This window comes from Canis lupus, chromosome 24 (assembly GCF_003254725.2).
Source record: "Canis lupus dingo isolate Sandy chromosome 24, ASM325472v2, whole genome shotgun sequence".
Classification (NCBI taxonomy): Eukaryota; Metazoa; Chordata; class Mammalia; order Carnivora; family Canidae; genus Canis; species Canis lupus.
The window spans coordinates 8842559-8863750 of NC_064266.1; the positions used below are offsets into that span (position 1 = coordinate 8842559).

The 21192-nt window shown below is 36.0% G+C and overlaps 1 protein-coding gene across 18 annotated transcripts in view; it reads left to right on the forward strand.

The window, feature by feature from the left end:
* SEL1L2 (SEL1L2 adaptor subunit of ERAD E3 ligase) overlaps positions 1-21192 on the forward strand; it is a 137318-nt gene that overhangs the window by 33664 nt on the left and 82462 nt on the right. For all 18 annotated transcript variants that reach the window (XR_007405532.1, XR_007405531.1, XR_007405534.1 and 15 more), the window contains one exon: positions 10581-10749. Coding sequence is in view for 14 of the 18 variants with exons in the window: in XM_049100423.1 (XP_048956380.1) it covers positions 10581-10749 (169 nt within the window). In the remaining 4 variants the exon portion in view is untranslated. The remainder of the gene's footprint in view (positions 1-10580; positions 10750-21192) is intronic.

Genomic DNA, 21192 nt, shown 5'->3' on the forward strand with positions numbered 1-21192 from the left:
AATTTTTTGTGGTTAGCTGAGGGTTTTTTATATACAGTTTTTGTTATGTTGAAGTAGTTTCTGACTATTCCTAGTTTGTGAGTGATTTGGTCATGAAAGGGTGTTGAATTTTGTCAAAAGCTTTTTCTACATTAATTGAGATGATCATGTGGGTTTTTTTCCCCTTCAGTCTGTTAGTGCAGTTATTACATTGATCCATTTTTTATGTTGAAACATCTTTGCATTCCTGGAATATATCCTACTTTGTCATACTGTATAATCCTTTGATGTACTGTTAAATTCTCTTTGCTAGTATTTTGTCAAAGATTTTTACATCAATTTCATCAGGAGTATTGGTCTGTAGTCTTCTTGTAGTGTCCTTGTCTTGCTTTGGTATCAAGCAAGACTGGCCTCAGAGAATGAGTTGGGAAATATCTTCTCTTCAATTTATTGCAAGAGTTTGAGGCAGAATTTAGGGTTGTTTTTTTAACTGTGGAAATATACTACTATACACACAGACATATAGGACACCTTCTATAATATATATACACAGACCTACATACCATATATTATAGGATATCTCCAGCTGAGACTGAGGAAATACGTTGTTTCAAACATATTATTATTTATGCAGTAAAACATATGAATATTTATATCAAATGGAGTAAGTAAAGAACATAAATAACTTCACATCAAGCCAGACAGGTTTTTTCTACCAACTGATTTTGAGCACCAAACTATTGAAAAACCTTTAGGTTTTCAGATTTTTTGGATTTAAGAATTGCAGATAAGGGTTTGAGGGTCATGCAAAATTGCTGCTTCATATAGACTTTCCATTTAGTTACTCCTCTTGCACTCCATCCAATTTAGTTGTAAAACCTCAACCCTGAGTGAATACTGTTCTCCACCATTCAGTCCCTGCACCTGAGTAGCTGAAATGTGGCTACAAATAAATACATCCAGTTTCACTTTGATTTCATGATCACAAGCCTCAAATAGGCCTTCAGTGTTTATCTTCCCCTTTTACTTTCTACCTTACCATTTTCCTACCTGTCAAAAATCATACTGGGATAGCTGTTGACTGTTGTTATTTGGTGACTTTAGAAGGCAGACATGCAAATACGCAATAAAATAATTAGCATTGTCTTTCTCAAGAAAAAGAAATGTTTTCACTGATGAATGAATGATTTCTTCTCTATAAGAGATACCGATTCTTTTAAATTAGGGGTGATTATTGCCATATTTGCTATTTTTATTTTAATCTTTTGAATTTAAAAAAGATTAGGCACATTAGGAAAAAATATTCTAAGATTGTTTTGTATTCTTAACTGAAAGTACTTTAGGAAAAATGAAAAACTGTAAGATGTCACTAAAAACACCTTTGCTTTAATTTAAGCATCTCATAAATAGCATCTTACTTTAAAGAAGAAAAATTACTAAAACAGTGAGATGTGCGAGTTCAAAAGTAACAGTCACTTTTTTCCAAAAGTGTGTGTGTGTGTGTGTATATATATATATATATTCTTATATATACATTTATATATAAGAATATATATACATTTACATTATATATATACATTATACATTTATAAATGTGTGTATATATATATATATATACACACACACACACACACTTACTTAAGACAACCTAGAAAGCTTGAATAATCTGATATACCTTAAATGGTCGACAAAAAATCCAAACATCAGTGTGAATCTTTGCTATATGTGTAAATATTTTCACTATCTGATGAGTGATATATATTTTTGTACTATTTTATTTAAGTATTTTAATTCCACTTTAATTTAGCTGACTACATTCTTCACTATGACCTAGAACAGAGGTTCCCAAACTTTAACATGTATCAGAATCACATGAAAGACTTGTTGAAACACGTATTACTGGGCTTCAACTCAGAGTTTCTGATTCTGTTGAGCTTCAGTGGGGCTGAGAATTTACATTTCTAACTCATTCCCACATGATGCTGGTGCTGCCATTTTCTAGGAACCATACTCTGAGATCCAATGACCTAGAGAAACCTGGAAAGAAAACTCTTTTATTTTTTTTCACTTCCTCCTGGCTTTCTCCATAACTTGGCTTTTCACCAATAATATCTGCAGCACTAATGTTCAGACTCTTTGGAAATATAGTGACCCAAACATAGGATATGAAATCCAGGGCAGCCCTGGTGGCGCAGCAGTTTGGCGCCGCCTGCAGCCTGGGTGTGATGCTGGAGACCTGGGATCAAGTCCCACATCGGGCTCCCTGCATGGAGCCTACTTCTCCCTCTGCCTGTGTCTCTGCCTCTCTCTCTGTGTGTCTATGAATGAATAAATAAAATCTTTAAAAAAAAATGAAATCCAAATCTATACATAATAGAGAAAGTGGACATTCAGTTCCTCCCTCTTGTCAAACCAAAGATAGCCTGTGTTGCTCTATCTTAGAACTTCATTCGTTCACCCAGACAAGGACCACTAATGAGGAGGTGCTGAGCTAGTCTCAGTTTGCCATTTCTATTGTCCTTACTGATGCTTTCTATGAGCTCTTACCCTCCGTATGCTTTTTCCAGAAAAATTTTTCAGCAGAATTTAGCATACTACACAGTGCCAAGAAACAGTGACTCTTTGGGGACATGTGAGCCAAGAAAGAAAAAGGGACAGAGATAGTTAAGGAAAGCAAGAAAGCCTTTGTTGAGCCCAAGGGAAAGGAAGTAAGTCACTGATAGGCAAAGAATCCTTACGGCACCAGTCCTTTCATTTCTCACCTATCTCGTTTTGCAAGGAATGATACTCACTTCTCATTCCATAGCAAACATGGCTCACGCTTACTCCCCTTAGACAAAAAACCCAAACATTTTGTTTTTCATATATAGTCACACAGTTTGGAGACATTATCACTTATACAATTGTGTCTGAGTGTGGTGAGACTGATTCCCTCCTCCAAAATTCACCCCTGTTCTCCATTCTTCTTCATACATTTAAATGGAATCTCCATCCACTCAACTGATCTCATCAGGACAAAAAGTTATCTGTCCTTGACTCTGTCCTCTTATCCCTAAATCCAGCCCATATCTAATCTCAAACTGCACTATCTCCAAAACATATCCTAAATTTGCCCAAGAAATTTATCTCTGTTGCTCTTGCACTTCTAATCTCAACATCCCTCACCTGGTTGACTGCAGTAGTCTCTGAACCATTCTTCTTGCTCCCACTCTTAATCCTGTGCAATCTGCTCCTCACATGTCAGCCAGAATGTTCTTTCTTTCTAAAATATAAATCAGAGTATGTCGCCTAAAACCCTCTGATGTCTTCCTCTTATCTTTTGAATAAAAGATTAACTGCTTACCATATCCCTATGTGATAGGATCCCCTACTTCTCACTCTGTCTTTCTCTTTTATAGTTCTTCCCTTAATTTAGACTCATTCAGCTACTTGGGCCTCATTTCTAGACCATACAAGTTTGTTCCCACTTTAGAGCATTGATGCTCACTGTTCCCTCTGCATGAAATGCTCTGCCACCTACCTATGCATTCTGTTTTCTTGTCATTAAATTCTTAGCTCTGAAGTTACCTCTTCAGTGAGACTTTTCTTGGGCATCCAATCTAAATTAGCTATGCACCAATCCCTCTTCATCCTGCATTTCACTCTTTACTTCTCCTTGTTTTAATCTCTTCATAGCATGTATTGACACCTGATACTGACTGGTTCATTTATTTGTTTACTGGTTATTGTCTTCTCACAGACAAATGGAAACTCCATAAGATCAGACAGATTGCTCTATCTAATTTGCCACTCTACCTTCAATTCCTAGTGAATGCCCACCATAAATGTATTGAATGAATGAATCACTGATTCGTATAGCTCTTAAAAAACAAAGTTGGTTCATTGCTTGGTTATTTCATACCTGGTGCCACCCAAAAACTATTTGAGGAAGCTATTAATGTTCCAATAACACTAGTGATGTTGCTGTTATTGAAAATTTGGGGCCTTGAGTTTAAGAAGTTCTTTATAGATCTTGGAAACTAGCCCTTTATCTGATACGTCATTTGCAAATATCTTCTCCCATTCTGTAGGTTGTCTTTTAGTTTTGTTGACTGTATCCTTTGCTGTGCAAAAGCTTCTTATCTTGATGAAGTCCCAATAGTTCATTTTTGCTTTTGTTTCTTTTGCCTTCGTGGATGTATCTTGCAAGAAGTTACTGTGGCCAAGTTCAAAAAGGGTGTTGCCTGTGTTCTCCTCTAGGATTTTGATGGACTCTTGTCTCACATTTAGATCTTTCATCCATTTTGAGTTTATCTTTGTGTATGGTGAAAGAGTGGTCTAGTTTCATTCTCCTGCATGTAGATGTCCAATTTTCCCAGCACCATTTATTGAAGAGACTGTCTTTCTTCCAATGGATAGTCTTTCCTCCTTTATCGAATATTAGTTGGCCATAAAGTTCAGGGTCCACTTCTGGGTTCTCTATTCTGTTCCACTGATCTATGTGTCTGTTTTTGTGCCAGTACCACACTGTCTTGATGACCACAGCTTTGTAGTACAACCTGAAATCAGGCATTGTTATGCCCCCAGCTATGGTTTTCTTTTTTAAAATTCCCCTGGCTATTCGGGGTCTTTTCTGATTCCACACAAATCTTAAAATAATTTGTTCTAACTCTCTGAAGAAAGTCCATGGTATTTTGATAGGGATTGCATTAAACGTGTAAATTGCCCTGGGTAACATTGACATTTTCACAATATTAATTCTGCCAATCCATGAGCATGGAATATTTTTCCATCTCTTTGTGTCTTCCTCAATTTCTTTCAGAAGTGTTCTATAGTTTTTAGGGTATAGATCTTTCCCTCTTTGGTGAGGTTTATTCCTAGGTATCTTATGCTTTTGGGTGCAAAGAGAAATCTCACAGAGGAAGACATAGACATGGCCAACATGCACATGAGAAAATGCTCTGCATCACTTGCCATCAGGGAAATACAAATCAAAACCACAATGAGATACCACCTCACACCAGTGAGAATGGGGAAAATTAACAAGGCAGGAAACCACAAATGTTGGAGAGGATGCAGAGAAAAGGGAACCCTCTTACACTGTTGGTGGGAATGTGAACTGGTGCAGCCACTCTGGAAAACTGTGTGGAGGTTCCTCAAAGAGTTAAAAATAGACCTGCCCTACGACCCAGCAATTGCACTGTTGGGGATTTACCCCAAAGATACAGATGCAATGAAACGCAGGGACACCTGCACCCCGATGTTTATAGCAGCAATGTCCACGATAGCCAAACTGTGGAAGGAGCCTCGGTGTCCATCGAAAGATGAATGGATAAAGAAGATGTGGTTTATGTATACAATGGAATATTACTCAGCTATTAGAAATGGCAAATACCCACCATTTGCTTCAACGTGGATGGTACTGGAGGGTATGTATTATGCAGAGTGAAGTAAGTCAATCGGAGAAGGACAAACATTATATGTTCTCATTCATTTGGCGAATATAAATATATAAATGTTTATATAAGGGAAGGGAGAAGAAATGTGTGGGAAATATCAGAAAGGGAGACAGAACGTAAAGACTGCTAACTCTGGGAAACGAACTAGGGGTGGTAGAAGGGGAGGAGGGCGGGGGTGGGAGTGAATGGGTGACGGGCACTGGGTGTTGTTCTGTATGTTGGTAAATTGAACACCAATAAAAAAAAATCTTTGGTAATCTGAAACTTTACAGTTTTGCCAGATTAAACAATAAATTAGACTGAATTCAAAAAAAAAAAAGAAAGAAAAGGTATTTAGATATCCTGCTTAGGAGATCAAACTATATTTCAAAAAACAAAAAACAAAAAACAAAAAAAAACAAATAATGTTTGCTGATTTCCTAGGCTGAAGACATCCTAGTTCACTGATGAACAGAGAAAACCAAAGTACCTAGGTCCTACTAGTTTAGAATCTGAAATAGAAAAACAGTAACATCTATTTTCACAGAGTACATATATAGTCAATGTAATAATAATAGCTAATATTTATGGAGTGTTTGCTATATACAAGGCTTTTCACATGTATTAACTTATATGATCCTCATAACAATCCAATGATGTAGGCAATATTTTTACTCCCATTCTGCATTTACATTTACTATTTATGTTTATTGTAAACTGAGTCACAGAGGGGTTAATTAATCTGCCCCAGTTAGACAGTTTAGTGGTGAACAGAAAATACAAAGAAGGAAATGTAAATGAAAAATTTTAAATCTGTAATACATTTTGGAGTATGTTATCTGTTCATATATTAACACATAATCAAAGTTTCTTGTGTTTAAAAAGTAAATTTCTGTGCTGTTTTAAGAATAAAACTTGTTAAAATTGACATCCAAACAAAACAATGTTAAAACCCTAAGTCAAACCCCTAGCCTTAGCAGACAGCTTATTCTTTTAAACAAGAAGCTATTAAAAATATGTTCTGCATCCCAGTACTGTTGTTGTGAGTTTGTTTTTGCTTTCAGGCAAAGTACCATAGGACTAGATCCTACCTCCGAAATATCTCTAGCTACAAAAAGCATGATCTAGGCATAAATAAGATTAAATTTACAGTAAGATAAATTCAAACCTGCTTTTTTGCAAGCCCATAGATGATATAGTTTCTCTTAGGAAAGGATGCTTCTGCCTTTCCTGCGCTTTAAGAAAACAAGAGATTTCCCCCAAATAAAGAAATCCATAAGTTCATTAGGATCCCCTTTATTCAAGGCATTCGACTGGAGATGAGAACTATGCAAAAAAGTATATAAAGCGTCTATAATTTGAGTAGATAAAATACGAAATTTATGCTACGGAATGATCTCAGCTATAAAGACCACAGAGTAGTGAGTTACTGCTAAGACATCGTAAGGCTGGAGAGAAGAGAGATCACTGTGAGAGAGTGAAATGGGAAGGCTTTGGGGAGAAGGAATTTGAGGTAGGCCTGGAAACAGGAGTGATATTTAGGATAATAGGAAAGAAGAAGCAATGAAAACTGAATAAGCAAGGGCAAGGAAATAGGAAAAAAGCCCTTCTGTTTGGGGAACAGGGAGTAGAAGAGTTTGGCTATTGTGGATGTCCATGTAGGCACGGGAGTAGTAAGAAGTAAGGTTACTATGACGTTTTTAGGCTAGACTGTGAAGCATCTTAGATTCTGTCCAAACGACTTTGATTTTATCCTGTTGTCACTGAGAACTGAGGGTTTCTGAGTTGGGCAGTGATATGTTCAAACAGATGCTTAAAAAAAAACTCATCCAGCCATGAATCTTCAGGAGCCAGGGAAGTGAAGAGGCAGGAGGGCTAGGTAAGGCATTACTGGAACATCTTGTCACTCTGATTGAGAGCTATGGTTAGTCTTTAATGGCCCTAAAACATTTCCAAAGCACATACTTCAAACTTAGAATTTAGAAACAGACTTCCGTTGGGTTTGCTGTTTGAAAACTAAGATACACATTATAAATCCTTCAACAGAAAATCCTGCCAGTAATACCTCTGAAATACATTCAGAAAGCAACCACTATCACCCATTTCCCCCATCATCTTTTTACTTCCCTGCTACCATCAACTCTCACGCAGTTTATTTCAGTAACCTCTCTTTTCCTACCCTTTCTCCAACATGTAATATTCTCTATACAGCAGTTAGCATAAGATCCTTTTGAAATTTAAGTCTATCAATATCACTCTTCTACTCAGAACCCTCCAAAAGTCTCTCCACACAAAACACAGTTCACAATCCTGATGCCAGCCTCAGAGCTGCCTCTGCCTTATTTACTACTCCCCCTCTCCCCATTCTGCTGCAGCTGCACCATCTTACTGGCACACCAATATGCTCCTGCCTCAGGGCCTTTGCTTTTACTGTTCACTCTGCCAGAAGTCTCTTTCCTGCGATATTTGTAGGACTAACTCCCTCCTCACACACATAGGGGTCTATTCAAATAGTATCAGAGAACATGTCCCTAATCATCCTGTATCAAGAACACCAACTATAATCAATTCCATCCCTATTGTTTAAAAAAACAAAACAAGGGATCCCTGGGTGGCGCAGAGGTTTGGCGCCTGCCTTTGGCCCAGGGCGCGATCCTGGAGACCCGGGATCGAGTCCCACATCGGGCTTCCGGTGCATGGAGCCTGCTTCTCCCTCTGCCTGTGTCTCTGCCTCTCTCTCTCTCTCTCTCTCTGTGACTATCATAAATAAATAAATAAATAAAAATTAAAAAAAATAATAAAAAAAATAAAAAAATAAAAAAACAAAACAAAAAACCAAAACCCTGCTTTTATCAGTTGATTATCTTCCCCACCAGGCCATCAGGTTTTTTGATTGTGGAGGATTTTTTTGTTTATGGCTATCTCCCTAATTCTTAGAACAGGGCCTGAGAGAAACACTTAATAAATGCTTATTATTGACTTATATAATCTCTGGGTACCTTCCAGAGTTAGAGAAAGGCTCTCTGTCTGCTAGGACACCCTAATACACCAGTTGGCTGTTCTGCTCACTCTTACCGGGTGGGAAAGGAATCAGAATCAGGAAACAATGGCCTCTATAGAAGAAAGAGATAGAAGAAATAACACCAGACAATCAGAAGTGTTTGCCAAATTTGTACTGCCTCCTCAACAAAGCTACTGGTGATTTTTGAATTTAAAAAATACGTTTCATTTATTGGCAATGACATATGTTAATCCTAATGTAGCAAAGAATCCTGGAGCATCAAAGTCTACATTCTCTTCTTCATGACACAGGTATATGTTATGTTACCATTGTCCTCTTGCATTTGGGTGAGGCCATGTGACAGTTTCAGCCAACAGAAAGTATATGCCACTGTGTACCACTGCTAGGTCTGGCCTATTAAAGAAAAGAAAAAGAAGCAAACCAAATGAAACAAAACAAAACAAAACCCCTTTCTGCACATGATCTTCTATGCACTTTCCATTTCTGTCTGCTAGATGTTAATGCTCAGGGGAACCTTAGAATCCACATGTTGAATCTTGGCATAGCCTCTGCCTGCCTGGGTCTCTGAATGACAGCACAGAGCAGAGCTGCCAATGCCTTGAACACCTGTCTGTTGATTTTGAGCCATTATATTCTGTGTGTCTATTTGACATGCAATATTTGTCACATTCATATACTTTTTTGAAAAATTCATCACTTTGTGTGAAATTCAGATTTAACTGGGCATTTGTGTTCTTAATTGCTTACTCCGGCCACCCTTCAATAAGAAGAATCAAATTTAAAGTACTTACATATCCATACAGAAATGTGTACATAAATGTTTATAGCAGCAATATTCATAATAGCCAAAAGTTGGAAACAGCTCAATGCTCATCAGTAGACAAATGTATGAACAAAATGTAGTATATCCATGTAAGGAGTATCATTCAGCCATAAAAAGATATGAACTGTTCATACCTGCTACAACATGGACCAACCTTGAAAATGTTATGCTAAATGAAAGAAGTCAATCACCAAAACCCATATACTATATAATTTCATTCATATGAAAATTGACAACAGGAGAATCCATTGAGACAAAGCACAGATTACAGTTTGCTGGAGGCTGGGGCTAGGGGGAATGGGAAAATAGGGAAGCTAACAACTAAAGGACTTATGGTTTCTTCTTCTTGAGGTGATAAAAATGTTCTAAAATTGACTATGGTGGCAGTCATACATTTCTGTGAATAGTATAAAAACCATTGAGCTGTACACTTTAAATGTACAATTATACATATATAATTATAGTATGTGAATTATATCTCAATAAAGCTGTTTTTTTTTTTTTTTGTCAAGTCCTTACATGACTTCATGTCCCTGCATGCTCTAGCCTCTGGGTCACTGCTCTGATGCCTGTGCATATGAAGGCATTAAGCGTTCCAGAAAGTGATTTTGAAATAAGGGAGTTAAATTGTGATGCTGTATAAAAAAGCAAACAAATAAAAACCTTTACTCTTCTTGGAAATAGTGGTTGACAAATAAAGGAATTTTTTTAGTCTCCAAATATAATTTTCCCAGAAAAAGTATATATGTAAATCATGAACATGTATCTCCATAAAGCTTTTTATTTTCTCTCTTCAAATCTTCATTATTTTCTACTACTCAAAAATAATCCCTCCAAATCCCTCTCCCCTAGTTAAAATAGATTAATTATATAACTTCTTGAAAGTACTTAGGAAAACATTTTTTTTTTTTACATTTTTTCTCCACACAGTAACAGATTTCTATACTATCCACCCATTATAAATTTGTTGTAATGTGTAAGGAATAGCAACATCTTGCTTTTTTTTTTTGGCTTACACAATTGATATCACCATGACAACTTACCAGTAAAAGGGTAAAATTGGTTAAATTCTCCTATTTTATTTTTATTTATAACATTTAGGTTTTAATGTGTGGCTCTGCAGTTCAGATGAAAATGCAATAGGCTTAAAAGGCTTTTATTCATAAAAGATTTGAATTCTTAAAGTGAAGTAATTCATCTATCATTTTGATTTGAAAAAAGCGGGAATTAGAGTGATTGCATTAAATCGTCTTTTTGACATCAACAGATAAAATTTTCACATTCTTGTTTCATTTTGAAAAGTTATCCATAGAAAAAGCAAAAATCTTTTTCTTTGTAGGTATCAGTGAACGAAATCAAACAATTTTTATCACATATATTGGAAAGAAGAAAATTGATTAAAGTGATCTATCAAAGAGAAAATGCTGTAGGAAAAAAGAAGATTCAACGTAAATTAAGAATAAAAGGAATTCAAAATAAAGATCTCTCAAAAAGAAATAAAACTCATTGTAAGTAAGGGCAGCTGGGTGGCTCTTGGTTATGCATCCAACTCTTGGTTTCCACTCAGGTCATGATCTTGGGGTCCTGAGATCAAGCCCCAGGTTGGGCTCAACACAGAGTATGTTTGAGGATATCTTGCCCCTCCCTCTGCTGTCTCTCTCTTTCTCTCTCTCTCTCAAATAAATCAATAAATATTTTTAAAAAATCATTGTAAGTAAATTCCCTCAAACATGTAAATGAAAAATGACTTCATGTAATCTAAAATAAAATTTGAGAGCTACTTTCTGAGAAGTCTTAGAATATAGTCATAAATATTCATACACACAAAAGATTTAAATTCTGTAAGCTTCTTTTAGATTCAGAATTTGTTCTGATGGTAATAAGCAAGGTTGATAATTAAGACTCCTGGATTTTAAAAAATCTCCAAAATTATGTAGATAAAACATTTATCAGTTATTCTACTAATAGAAACACTCAGACCTTAAACAAAACCAAAATTAATATAGTGCCCTTTTTTTCTCTAGTCTATCAATCAAAATCTCTTCCTAGTAAAGACATAGCCAATTAGTTGACAGCTGTCTCTGGATGCAAGAAGTGTCTAAAAAATACAAACAATATCTCCATACTGCTCCATACCTTCTATGTATAGGAGTTATGGCCCTCAATTACAAAATTTAGGAATCATTTTTAGCATCTAAGTCTGTTTCATGAGTGCTTTCCCTTTTACAGAAGATATGTATGAATTTCCCTTTTATTAACATCTTGTTTAAGAGAGGGAAACTTCTTTGGCAGAGAAAAAATTAAGGATATCCGTTTTTAATGCCATTATAGACATATGTACATATCTTAAATTTATTTTAAATCTAAATCATATACACTGAAACATTCATTTGACCATTTTTTTTGACATGGAAACACAACTTGCCTTTTACTTAGCATTGGTCTACTGATTGGCATTTCTAGTATAAACCCCACTCAAATGCATCATCCGTGATTTCCCATCTTAAGTTTTTAATGAAACAAGGAACTAAAGATACTTATGGAACAATCTGTGAGCAGAATCCTTCCAGATATTTGCAGACTTTTTCCTCAGTCATTTATATAGATATTTCATCTACAATTAAATTGGGTAATTTTTAATGGCTCTCCTTTATCAAGTTTTTTCACTGTTTTTCAGTTACATTGCATAGAAACACATTTTCTTTTTGCACTTGCATGTAATCAGTTTACATATTTTAAAGTTAAATTCCATAGTTACAATAAACAGTAAAGCTGACATAGATTTGGAAACACTTGATCTCTGGTAAGCATGCAACGTCGGGGAACAGAAATGTACACATTTACTAAAGACAGTCCCACTATTTGCAAGCATTTGATGTGCTGCAAATATCAGTGAATAAGTTAGAAGAAACGAAGAGTATTAATTTGGCAAGTAAGGTAGGTAGAGATTGTTGAAGGAGCATCTGCTGTTTAAAAGAGTAAATAAATGAATCAACTATTGTACCCCTGAAACTAATATAAAACTGTATGTTAATTACACCAAAATTTTAAAAATAAAAGAGATATTAATGTCACCTTTCAAAAAATAATTCTCCCTAATAGGGACGTGGTTATGTGACACATAATAATAATAATAAAAGCTTTCCCTAATTGAGCATTTTCCATATTGCTTTAAGTGTTTTTCCCAATTTTAACATGGGCTATATTATCTTTACTTTATAAGATATGGAACCTGCAGAGCAATAATTTACTTAGCATCACAAAAAATATTTAGTAGGAAAATTAGGATTTGAAGTTAGATGGTCTAGTGCCAAAGTCCTCTAGCTTTTAGCCATTATGTCATGCCTCTCACAAAAGTAAGCTGAAAATATCAAGAAATTTTCATCTCATATATCTCAATATGTCTTTGAGCAAATATTGAACTATGTAATAAAGATGCTGCAATTTCCTGAGCACCCAATTTACTTGAAGGTTTTAAGGGAAGTAAATAATAGTAAATCGTTGAAAACATTTTTGTTTTAGAACTAATAGGTATCATATATGCCATAGATTTCAAAATTCATATTTTGATTATCATACCTAAGACTTCAAAGAGATGCCTTCCTGTTCTCCAGGTCTCTAGAGATTGTACATGCATTCATCATGGACTATCTAAATGTCCCAAGGACATTTGAGAAGCCCTGCCTTATAACAGTCCATTTCTCAAGATGTACATAAATCTTAAATATTTCTTTCTGACAAAAGTACATATAGAAAGGTGTTCATGGCCAATAAGAGCAATAGATAGAAATTGAGAATTAAAGGATTCCAGAGGTGGGAGGGGTTAGTTTTGGAGCCAGAAGAACTCTTAGTGATTCTAGTTGATAATTTTTTTTTCTAGTTGATAATTTTTTTTTTTAAATCTTTTTTTTTTTATTTATGATAGTCACAGAGAGAGAGAGAGAGAGAGAGAGGCAGAGACACAGGCAGAGGGAGAAGCAGGCTCCATGCACCGGGAGCCTGACGTGGGATTCGATCCCAGGTCTCCAGGACCGCGCCCTGGGCCAAAGGCAGGCACTAAACCGCTGCGCTACCCAGGGATCCCTCTAGTTGATAATTTTTTATGAGAGTCTTGCTTTGAAAAAATTTTTTAATTTTTTAAATCTTAATATTTTAAGAGTATTCTTCTCCCCATTTACTCCAAATGACTGCTTCACTACTCATTTGAAGAATTCTGGATTATGACATAAAATGTTGACATGTGTGTTACTTGACGTATCAGGTAGAGTTCTGACAGGAAGCAAATGGCACATTAAATTGAATCATTAAGACCCTTTTAATAAAGGGTCTATTTCTTAAAGTGTAGACAGGATGTAAGGAAACTGCAAAGTAATCCTGAGGCTAGTAACACTAATGGCATTACCACCCCTGGGCTGGAAGAGTCACAGGGCAGTAGTGGCTATTAGAACCCTGAGAAAGAAACCAAGAGTTATATTGGAGAGAGCTCTCTCTCAGAACTGTGACCTTAGGACAAGTGATAAAGCCAGCCTGCAGTGACGCAGACTGGGGAGCCAGGGAATAAATATCCCTGCCTCACTCTTTTCCCTTCATACTGAGTGCTGATGCCTTCCAACCAAACCAAGTCAGAAGCTGGAGGGGAACTTTGATGCAGTCCATATGGGTTAGTGTCCCAGGGCATAGAGCAGGATGGAGTGGATTTTAAAAGGCAATAAGAAGACATCCAACACACTGGGTTTTCTAGACAAGGGGAATTAGATAGCATAAACTAGAAGGATGAGGACTTTTAGTGGCATACACTAGAAGCATAGGTATTAAAAGTAAAATTACAGAATCTTAGAATTAATAAGGGAAATTTGGAGGTCATCTAGTCCAATATCTTTCATCACATATTTATGGCAGCTCCTTCTTAGATGCCTGTGACTAAGCTCATGATGATAACTGGCTCAGCAGTTGAGCGTTTGCCTTCAGTTCGGGACATGATCCCGTGGTCCCAGGATCAAGTCCCACATCGGGCTCCCTGCATGGAGCCTGCTTCTCCCTCTGCCTCTTTCTCTGTCTCTCATGAATAAACAAATAAAATTTTTTAAAAAAATTCCCTGGCAGGAGCTGAAGCTGCTGTTCACAGGTGGAATTTTTTCTTCCTCAAGGAAACCCCAGTACCATTCTTAAAACCTTTTAACTGATTAAATCAGGCAAACCCAGCTTATATCCTTTACTTAAAGTCACCTGCTTGGGGGTATTAATCTCATCTACAAAATGCCCTCACAGAAACAACTAGATTAGTATTTTATTTAATAATGGGACTGTATGTAGCCTAGCCAAGTAGACAGATAAATTTGACCCTCACAGCCAAATATCTCCTAAGCCATATGTGTTCATCTAAATTTTTGAATCTAGGTATAAGATTTTACACTGACGTCTATTAAATTTCATTGTGTTCATTTTGGATTAATATTCCAACCTATTGATTACATCAATTAATTCATCAGCTATTCTCTCCTAGTTTTCTGCCACTCAAAATTTTGATAAGCATGCCTTCCAATCTTTTACCCAAGTTTTTCTTAGAGGAGTTAGCAAGATATGGCCAACTTTACAGTGTAGAGCCCACAATAATCTACCATAAATCTCTAGAATTACATTTACCCACTGATCAACCATATAAAAATCTACATGTGATGAGGTTGAGAAAATAAAACCTTACTTGTCAGAATGCCTTGTACAGTGTGCACTACCCTTGTTATGGAGATGCCTTAATAAGCATTTGTGGATAGAAGGTAGGCAAACATCCCTTCCTGATCCCCCACCTCCAACTCCACACAGAAACCTGATGTCAACAGATCCCAAGTATTGACACATGGAAAAAAATTACACTGCAGAACCAAGAGAATTTTGGTATTTTTGCAATAGTGAAAAGAGAATGGGAGAACAAACATGGAGAGAGTAGACATAAGGAGTGAGAAACATGGTTATTGACTGTGCTACCAAGAAACCAGTAAAATACCAAAGTTGGGGGAACCCAACTGATAATTTAAAATCAGTGATGCCTAAGGTGACCATTAAAGTTCTTTTTGTTCTTGGAATAAATCATCTTTTCATTCTGCTCTATGAAATTGTTGGTAAAAATCTATATCCCTCATTAATACTTTTCAAGAGTGATATTCTTTTGGGACATCTTTAGTAGCTGTTGGTTTCACTGTGGGTCCATGTGAAACAGTTCAGGAACAGTACCTCTGGAATCAGGAGTTAAGAAAGTAGAGAAAGCTGTAGAGAAGTAACCTGGTCTAGAGGGAGGGTTTGAACTTCGAAAGCCGTGGAATGAACCAGGAATATAGGTTACACATGATTATCAAGCTGGCTAAAAACCTTGTTCAACTCTATTCTTATTCCATTCTCATTTCAGCATTTTGCACACTGGATATCAAAAAAGATGAAATATAGGTGTTTTATAAAAGTGCTATTCCCCAGACTTATGAGATAAGAGATAAGAGATATCCAGATAAGAGATACGAGACTTAACCTATCATTCTCAAAAACCTTTCCTAATTTTTAATGACCACATCTCCTTAACTCAAGGCTCACAAACCATATATAATACTCTGTTAGAGAAATCAAAGAGATTCACATCAAACTGTTTCTAGAATATGAAAATATGTCTCCACATCTTGAAAACAGAGATACTACCACTGTCCCCCTACCTAGAATTTGTCATATAATAACCAACAGCATTTTTACTCCCATTATTTCAAGGCAAGATCTGTGCCTGCCATTTTGTCTATCACATAATTAATATGAATCCATATTTGCTGAATTAAATTGAGTTGAATTCCTCTTATATAGAGCTAGGATGTGAAGTCAGGTCTTTTGACTCCAATTACAGCATTCTCTACAATATGCTACACTATAGGTGCTCCATAAAAACAAGAGAGCCTTACATTTTAAGAGTATATTTGAATATTCTTTTACAGTTGAACACAATGCTTTCACATCAATTCTGGTTTTGTATTTTTTCTTATAACAGCATGTTCCTTTTCCCTCAGGATATCTTATCACTATAACTTCAACAAGTAATTTTTCTTTCTGAGTCAGAATTTAGTCTCATAGAATAATTACCTTTATTAAATTGTTAGCAAGACAAATCAATAATTAATCATGCATTGAGAACAATGGAGCATATTCCTGCTGGCAACTGGAACACTACCTTCTATGTACATCTTGACAGGTCCTTACTGGCATTTCTTGGAATTAATCATTATTAATTTTGGTAATGAGGTCAGATCACTACTATGCTCTTAGTTTGAGAAGGTTGTCTTGGTATCTTGCTTTAAGCTAGTCTTGGCATTCTTTTTTAACACCCCTAGATCTTTAACCTGCTAGGCTGTTATCATACATATTCCACTTTATTGACTTTTGGAATATATGTGGATTACACTGTAAAGTGCCATTCATATCCCCCCACCCACCCACCCACACACTCACCCACTTCAATGAGATATTTGTTGCCCAATTACTGTAAGTGTATTTCACAGACAGCCTTCAGCAGTGAAAGGACTGTCTCAGGTGCAGGGAGATTCATAGTCCAAGGTTATGCCTTCTCCCTGGGGCAACCAACTTCCAAAGACTAATCAATTCAGGAATATGAAGTCTGGACTATTTCAGCCTAATGCGAGATGCATCAGAAAACACACTTTAGCTCCAGAGCATCCTGTAGGGTCAGGCAAGGGTTTCATTAGCCTTGTATCACAGCTTCTCCCCTGCCCAATCCAACTTTTTCCCCAGGGGTGCTTCCCAGGGGCATGTCTTAATAAACATTTTGAACTCTTAGAGTCTGCTTATCAGGGAGCTCAAACTGCATATCATTTAATACCTTTACAATTACTTAAATTTTTCCTTTTTTTTTGTATATGGTTTTTTTTTAATTTTTATTTATTTATGAGAGTCACAGAGAGAGAGAGAGAGAGAGAGGCAGAGACATAGGCATAGGGAGAAGCAGGCTCCATGCACCGGGAGCCCGAAGTGGGATTCGATCCCAGGTCTCCAGGCTCGCGTCCTGGGCCAAAGGCAGGCGCTAAACCCCTACGCCACCCAGGGATCCCCTGAAATTTTTTCTTTAAATCAACACAAGTTTTTTACAAGTGCACTGACTTTAAAAGAAAATTCCTAAAGATCTCCCATTCTAGAAATATGGTGGACTAATCCAGTATGAAAATCCTACTACAAATACCTAAAAATAATGCCTAAAATACACCAATCTCTCGATAGATAGATGATAGATAGATGATAGATAGATAGATAGATAGATAGATGATAGATAGATAGATAGATAGATAGATAGATAGATAGATAGATAGATTTAGGGCAGAGCTGGGTTCACAGGGAGCTGAAATCCCCAGGTGCTAGAAATGATGAAAAATAAGGATGCAAGTTGATGTTTTACAAAACTATGATCAGAGCAGATAATGCATAACCCTTGATTTTAAATCCCAGGCTGGGAAAATAAAAAAAACATTAGGGACACTGGGGTGGCTCAGTGGTTGAGCATCTGCCTTGGGCTCAAGTCATGATCCTGGGGTCCTGGGATCAGGTCCGGCATCAGGCTCCCTGCAGAGAGCCTGCTTCTCCCTCTGCCTATGTCTCTACCTCTCTCCGTGTCTTTCATGAAAAATAAATAAAATCTTTTAAAAATTTTTTTAAAAAAAGACATTAGGATTTTTTTTTGGATTTTTATTTTATTTTATTTTATTTTATTTTATTTTATTTTATTTATTCATTACAGACACACACAGAGAGAGAGGCCGAGACACAGGCAGAGAGAGAAGCAGGCTCCATGCAGGGAGCCCAATGTGGGACTCCATCCGGAACTCCTGAGCCACAGGCAGACGCTCAACCGCTGAGCCACCCAGGCATCCCGACATTAGGATTTTTGACAAGGCAGTTGGGATGAAGAGCTATGAGTAAAACTGAGAGTTTTATAGAATTGTTGCAGTGAAAGGGAGACTAGGTTAAAACAGGTAAACCACCTATCATTTTCAGCAAATATCAAGGAAGCTCTTCCTCTGTTTAGACTTTCACAGGGAAAAACATCTCCTTGGAAAACCCTACACCACAGCCCTGTACCTTATACAGATTTGAATTTGAATTTATGTTACCTGATTTTCTTTGGTAAACATATTCGTGTTAACAAATAAAAATTTCCTTCCATCAGTAAGGTAAGTCTGGAAAATTGACAGAAGCAACACAAAACCACTTTGGAAAAACATTTCTACAATTCCTACATTTTAAAAAGCCTTGTTGAGGATGAACTTAACGAGAATTTTATAAAATGCACCAAGTTAAAAAAATCTACTCAGGAAAAAAAAAAATCTACCCAGCGAGAGTCAGTTTGCATATACCTGCACCCACATACACACATGTGCCAAACAGGCATAGCACTCCCCACGTCCTGATATAGTAGAACAATAATGTTAAAAAAAATTATGGAATAAATATATTCTTAAATGGTTAAGAAATTATAGGAAAGGGATCCCTGGGTGGCGCAGCGGTTTAGCGCCTGCTTTTGGCCCAGGGTGCGATCCTGGAGACCCGGGATCAAATCCCACGTCGGGCTCCCGGTGCATGGAGCCTGCTTCTCCCTCTGCCTATGTCTCTGCCTCTCTCTCTCTCTCTCTCTCTCTCTCTCTCTCTCTCTCTGACTATCATAAATAAATAAAAAAATTTTAAAAAATATTATTCATTATTCAGCTTATAATAAAACTAAACGATAGTTTATTAAAAAAAGAAATTATAGGAAAAAAGAGAAAGCATCATGAAAAAGGAATAGATAGCTGTGCAAAAGAACCAACTAGAACTAATAAAAATGAAAAGTATATTCATTTAAATTGAGTGAATGGCTTACATAAAAGATTAGACACTGGAAGAAAAGATTAATGAACTAGAGAAAGATCAGTAAATATAGCCCTGAATGCAGCCCAGAAAAAATATCTGAGTTGAAGGACAGAAACCCTTAGGTTAAAATTAAAATGTTATAAGTAAATGCTGTTTACAAGAGTATACTTAAAACATGACATAAAAGACTGAAAGTCAGTGAATGGAAATGATATCATAGGCAATACTAAGCAAAATAAATCTGATATTAATTTCAGACAATATATAGACTTCAAGGTAAAGGCATAAATAGGGAGAAAGCTTCATCATATAGTGTTCAAAGGAATAATTCACCAGAATGATATGATGTCTATGTGGGAAAATTCAAGAAAATCTATTAAACCATGAGAATTAATAGAGTTAGGCAAAGTTGCTGGATTCAGAAATTAATATATAAAAATTAATAGCATTTCTGTATATGATACAACTGAAACAAAAACAACTGAAAATGAAATTACTAAAATACTACTTAATTTAGAAGTAAAACTAAAAGATACCTAAGAATAAATCTAACAACAGATCTATAAGATATTTAAGAAGAGGAAAAGGAGGGGCTCCTGGGTGACTTGGTTGGTTAGGCATCTGCTCAGGTCGTGATCTCAGCTCAGGTCATGATCTTGTGGTCCTGGGATCGAGCCCCACATCGGGCTCCCTGCTTCACGGAGTCTGTTCCTCCCTCTCCCTGTGCCTCTCCCTCTGCTTGTTCTCTTTCTCATTCTCTCTCAAACAAATAAAATCTTAAAAAACAAAAAAGGAAGAGGAGAAGAATAAAACTTTATTGAATAGTATAAAAAACACCTGCATAACTGAACAGATGTTATGTTTATGAATGGGAAGACTAAAAATTCTAAGATATCATTTCTTGCCAAATTAGTTTTAAAATTGCCCAAAAGGATTTTCATGGAGTTTGACAAACTAATTTTAAAAGTATACGTGAAAACAAGTCTAAAGATAGCCAAGATACTTTTGAAGTAGAATGAGAAGTGGAACTTGCCCCACTAGATTCTTACAATAAAATGATATTTATATAAACAATGTGGTATTGACATATGGATTAAAAAACAGAAAAGAGTCTAGGATCAGTTCCATATATACAGGGGAATTTGGTATTTGACAGGGGTGGCATTATAAATCAACAGGAAAGAATAAACAGATTGTATGCAGACAACTGATTCTCATTTGGAAGATTAAGATCAGATCCCATTCTCACTTCATACAAAGAAGTAACTTCCAGGTAGATTAAAGACCTAAATGTGAATATCAACTTTAATAATTTTAGAAATAACCTTATGATATTGGCATAGAAAAGGAATTCTTATAAAAGACAAAACTAAAGCCATGATGACAAAATTCATAAATTTGCTTACTTTACAATTAAAAATTTTAATAGGCATTTTTAATTATAAAGTGAATAAAAAGCCCCACAGACTAAAAGAAGATACTGCAACAAATAGAGTCAACAAAGAATAGTATTTTGGTTGTATATAGAACACCTACAAATCAACAGGAAAACCAAGTAGAAAACTGAACAAAGAATACAAATAGACAATTCTTAGCAGAGGGAAAAACCAAAGACTAATAAACATACTTAACTACTAATTGCAGAAATGCAAGTTTAATAACAAAGATTTATCATTTCACAACAGATTGGCAAAGCTTAAAGGTCAAATAACCCTGTGAGTGACCCAGCATTTAAGGAAATGAAAACCTTATATGTACATCACTGTCGGGAGTGTATGTTTGGTACAGCCTCTTTGAAGAGCAATATAGTAATATCTAGTAAAGTTCAAAATGTCTATATGCTACCCTCAGCACATGTACTAATAGAAATATATCCTACCGAATTTCTCACATATCTGTATAAGAAAATATGTGCAAGGATTTTCATTGCAGAATTGGTTTTGGTAGCATTGAAGTGGAAAAAGCTAATATCTGCAGAATGAGTAGGATAAATAATGGAAGAATGAATAGATAAACTGGTCTAGTCATACAATTTTAACATATTCGCCTGGTTAAAATGCATGAATGAA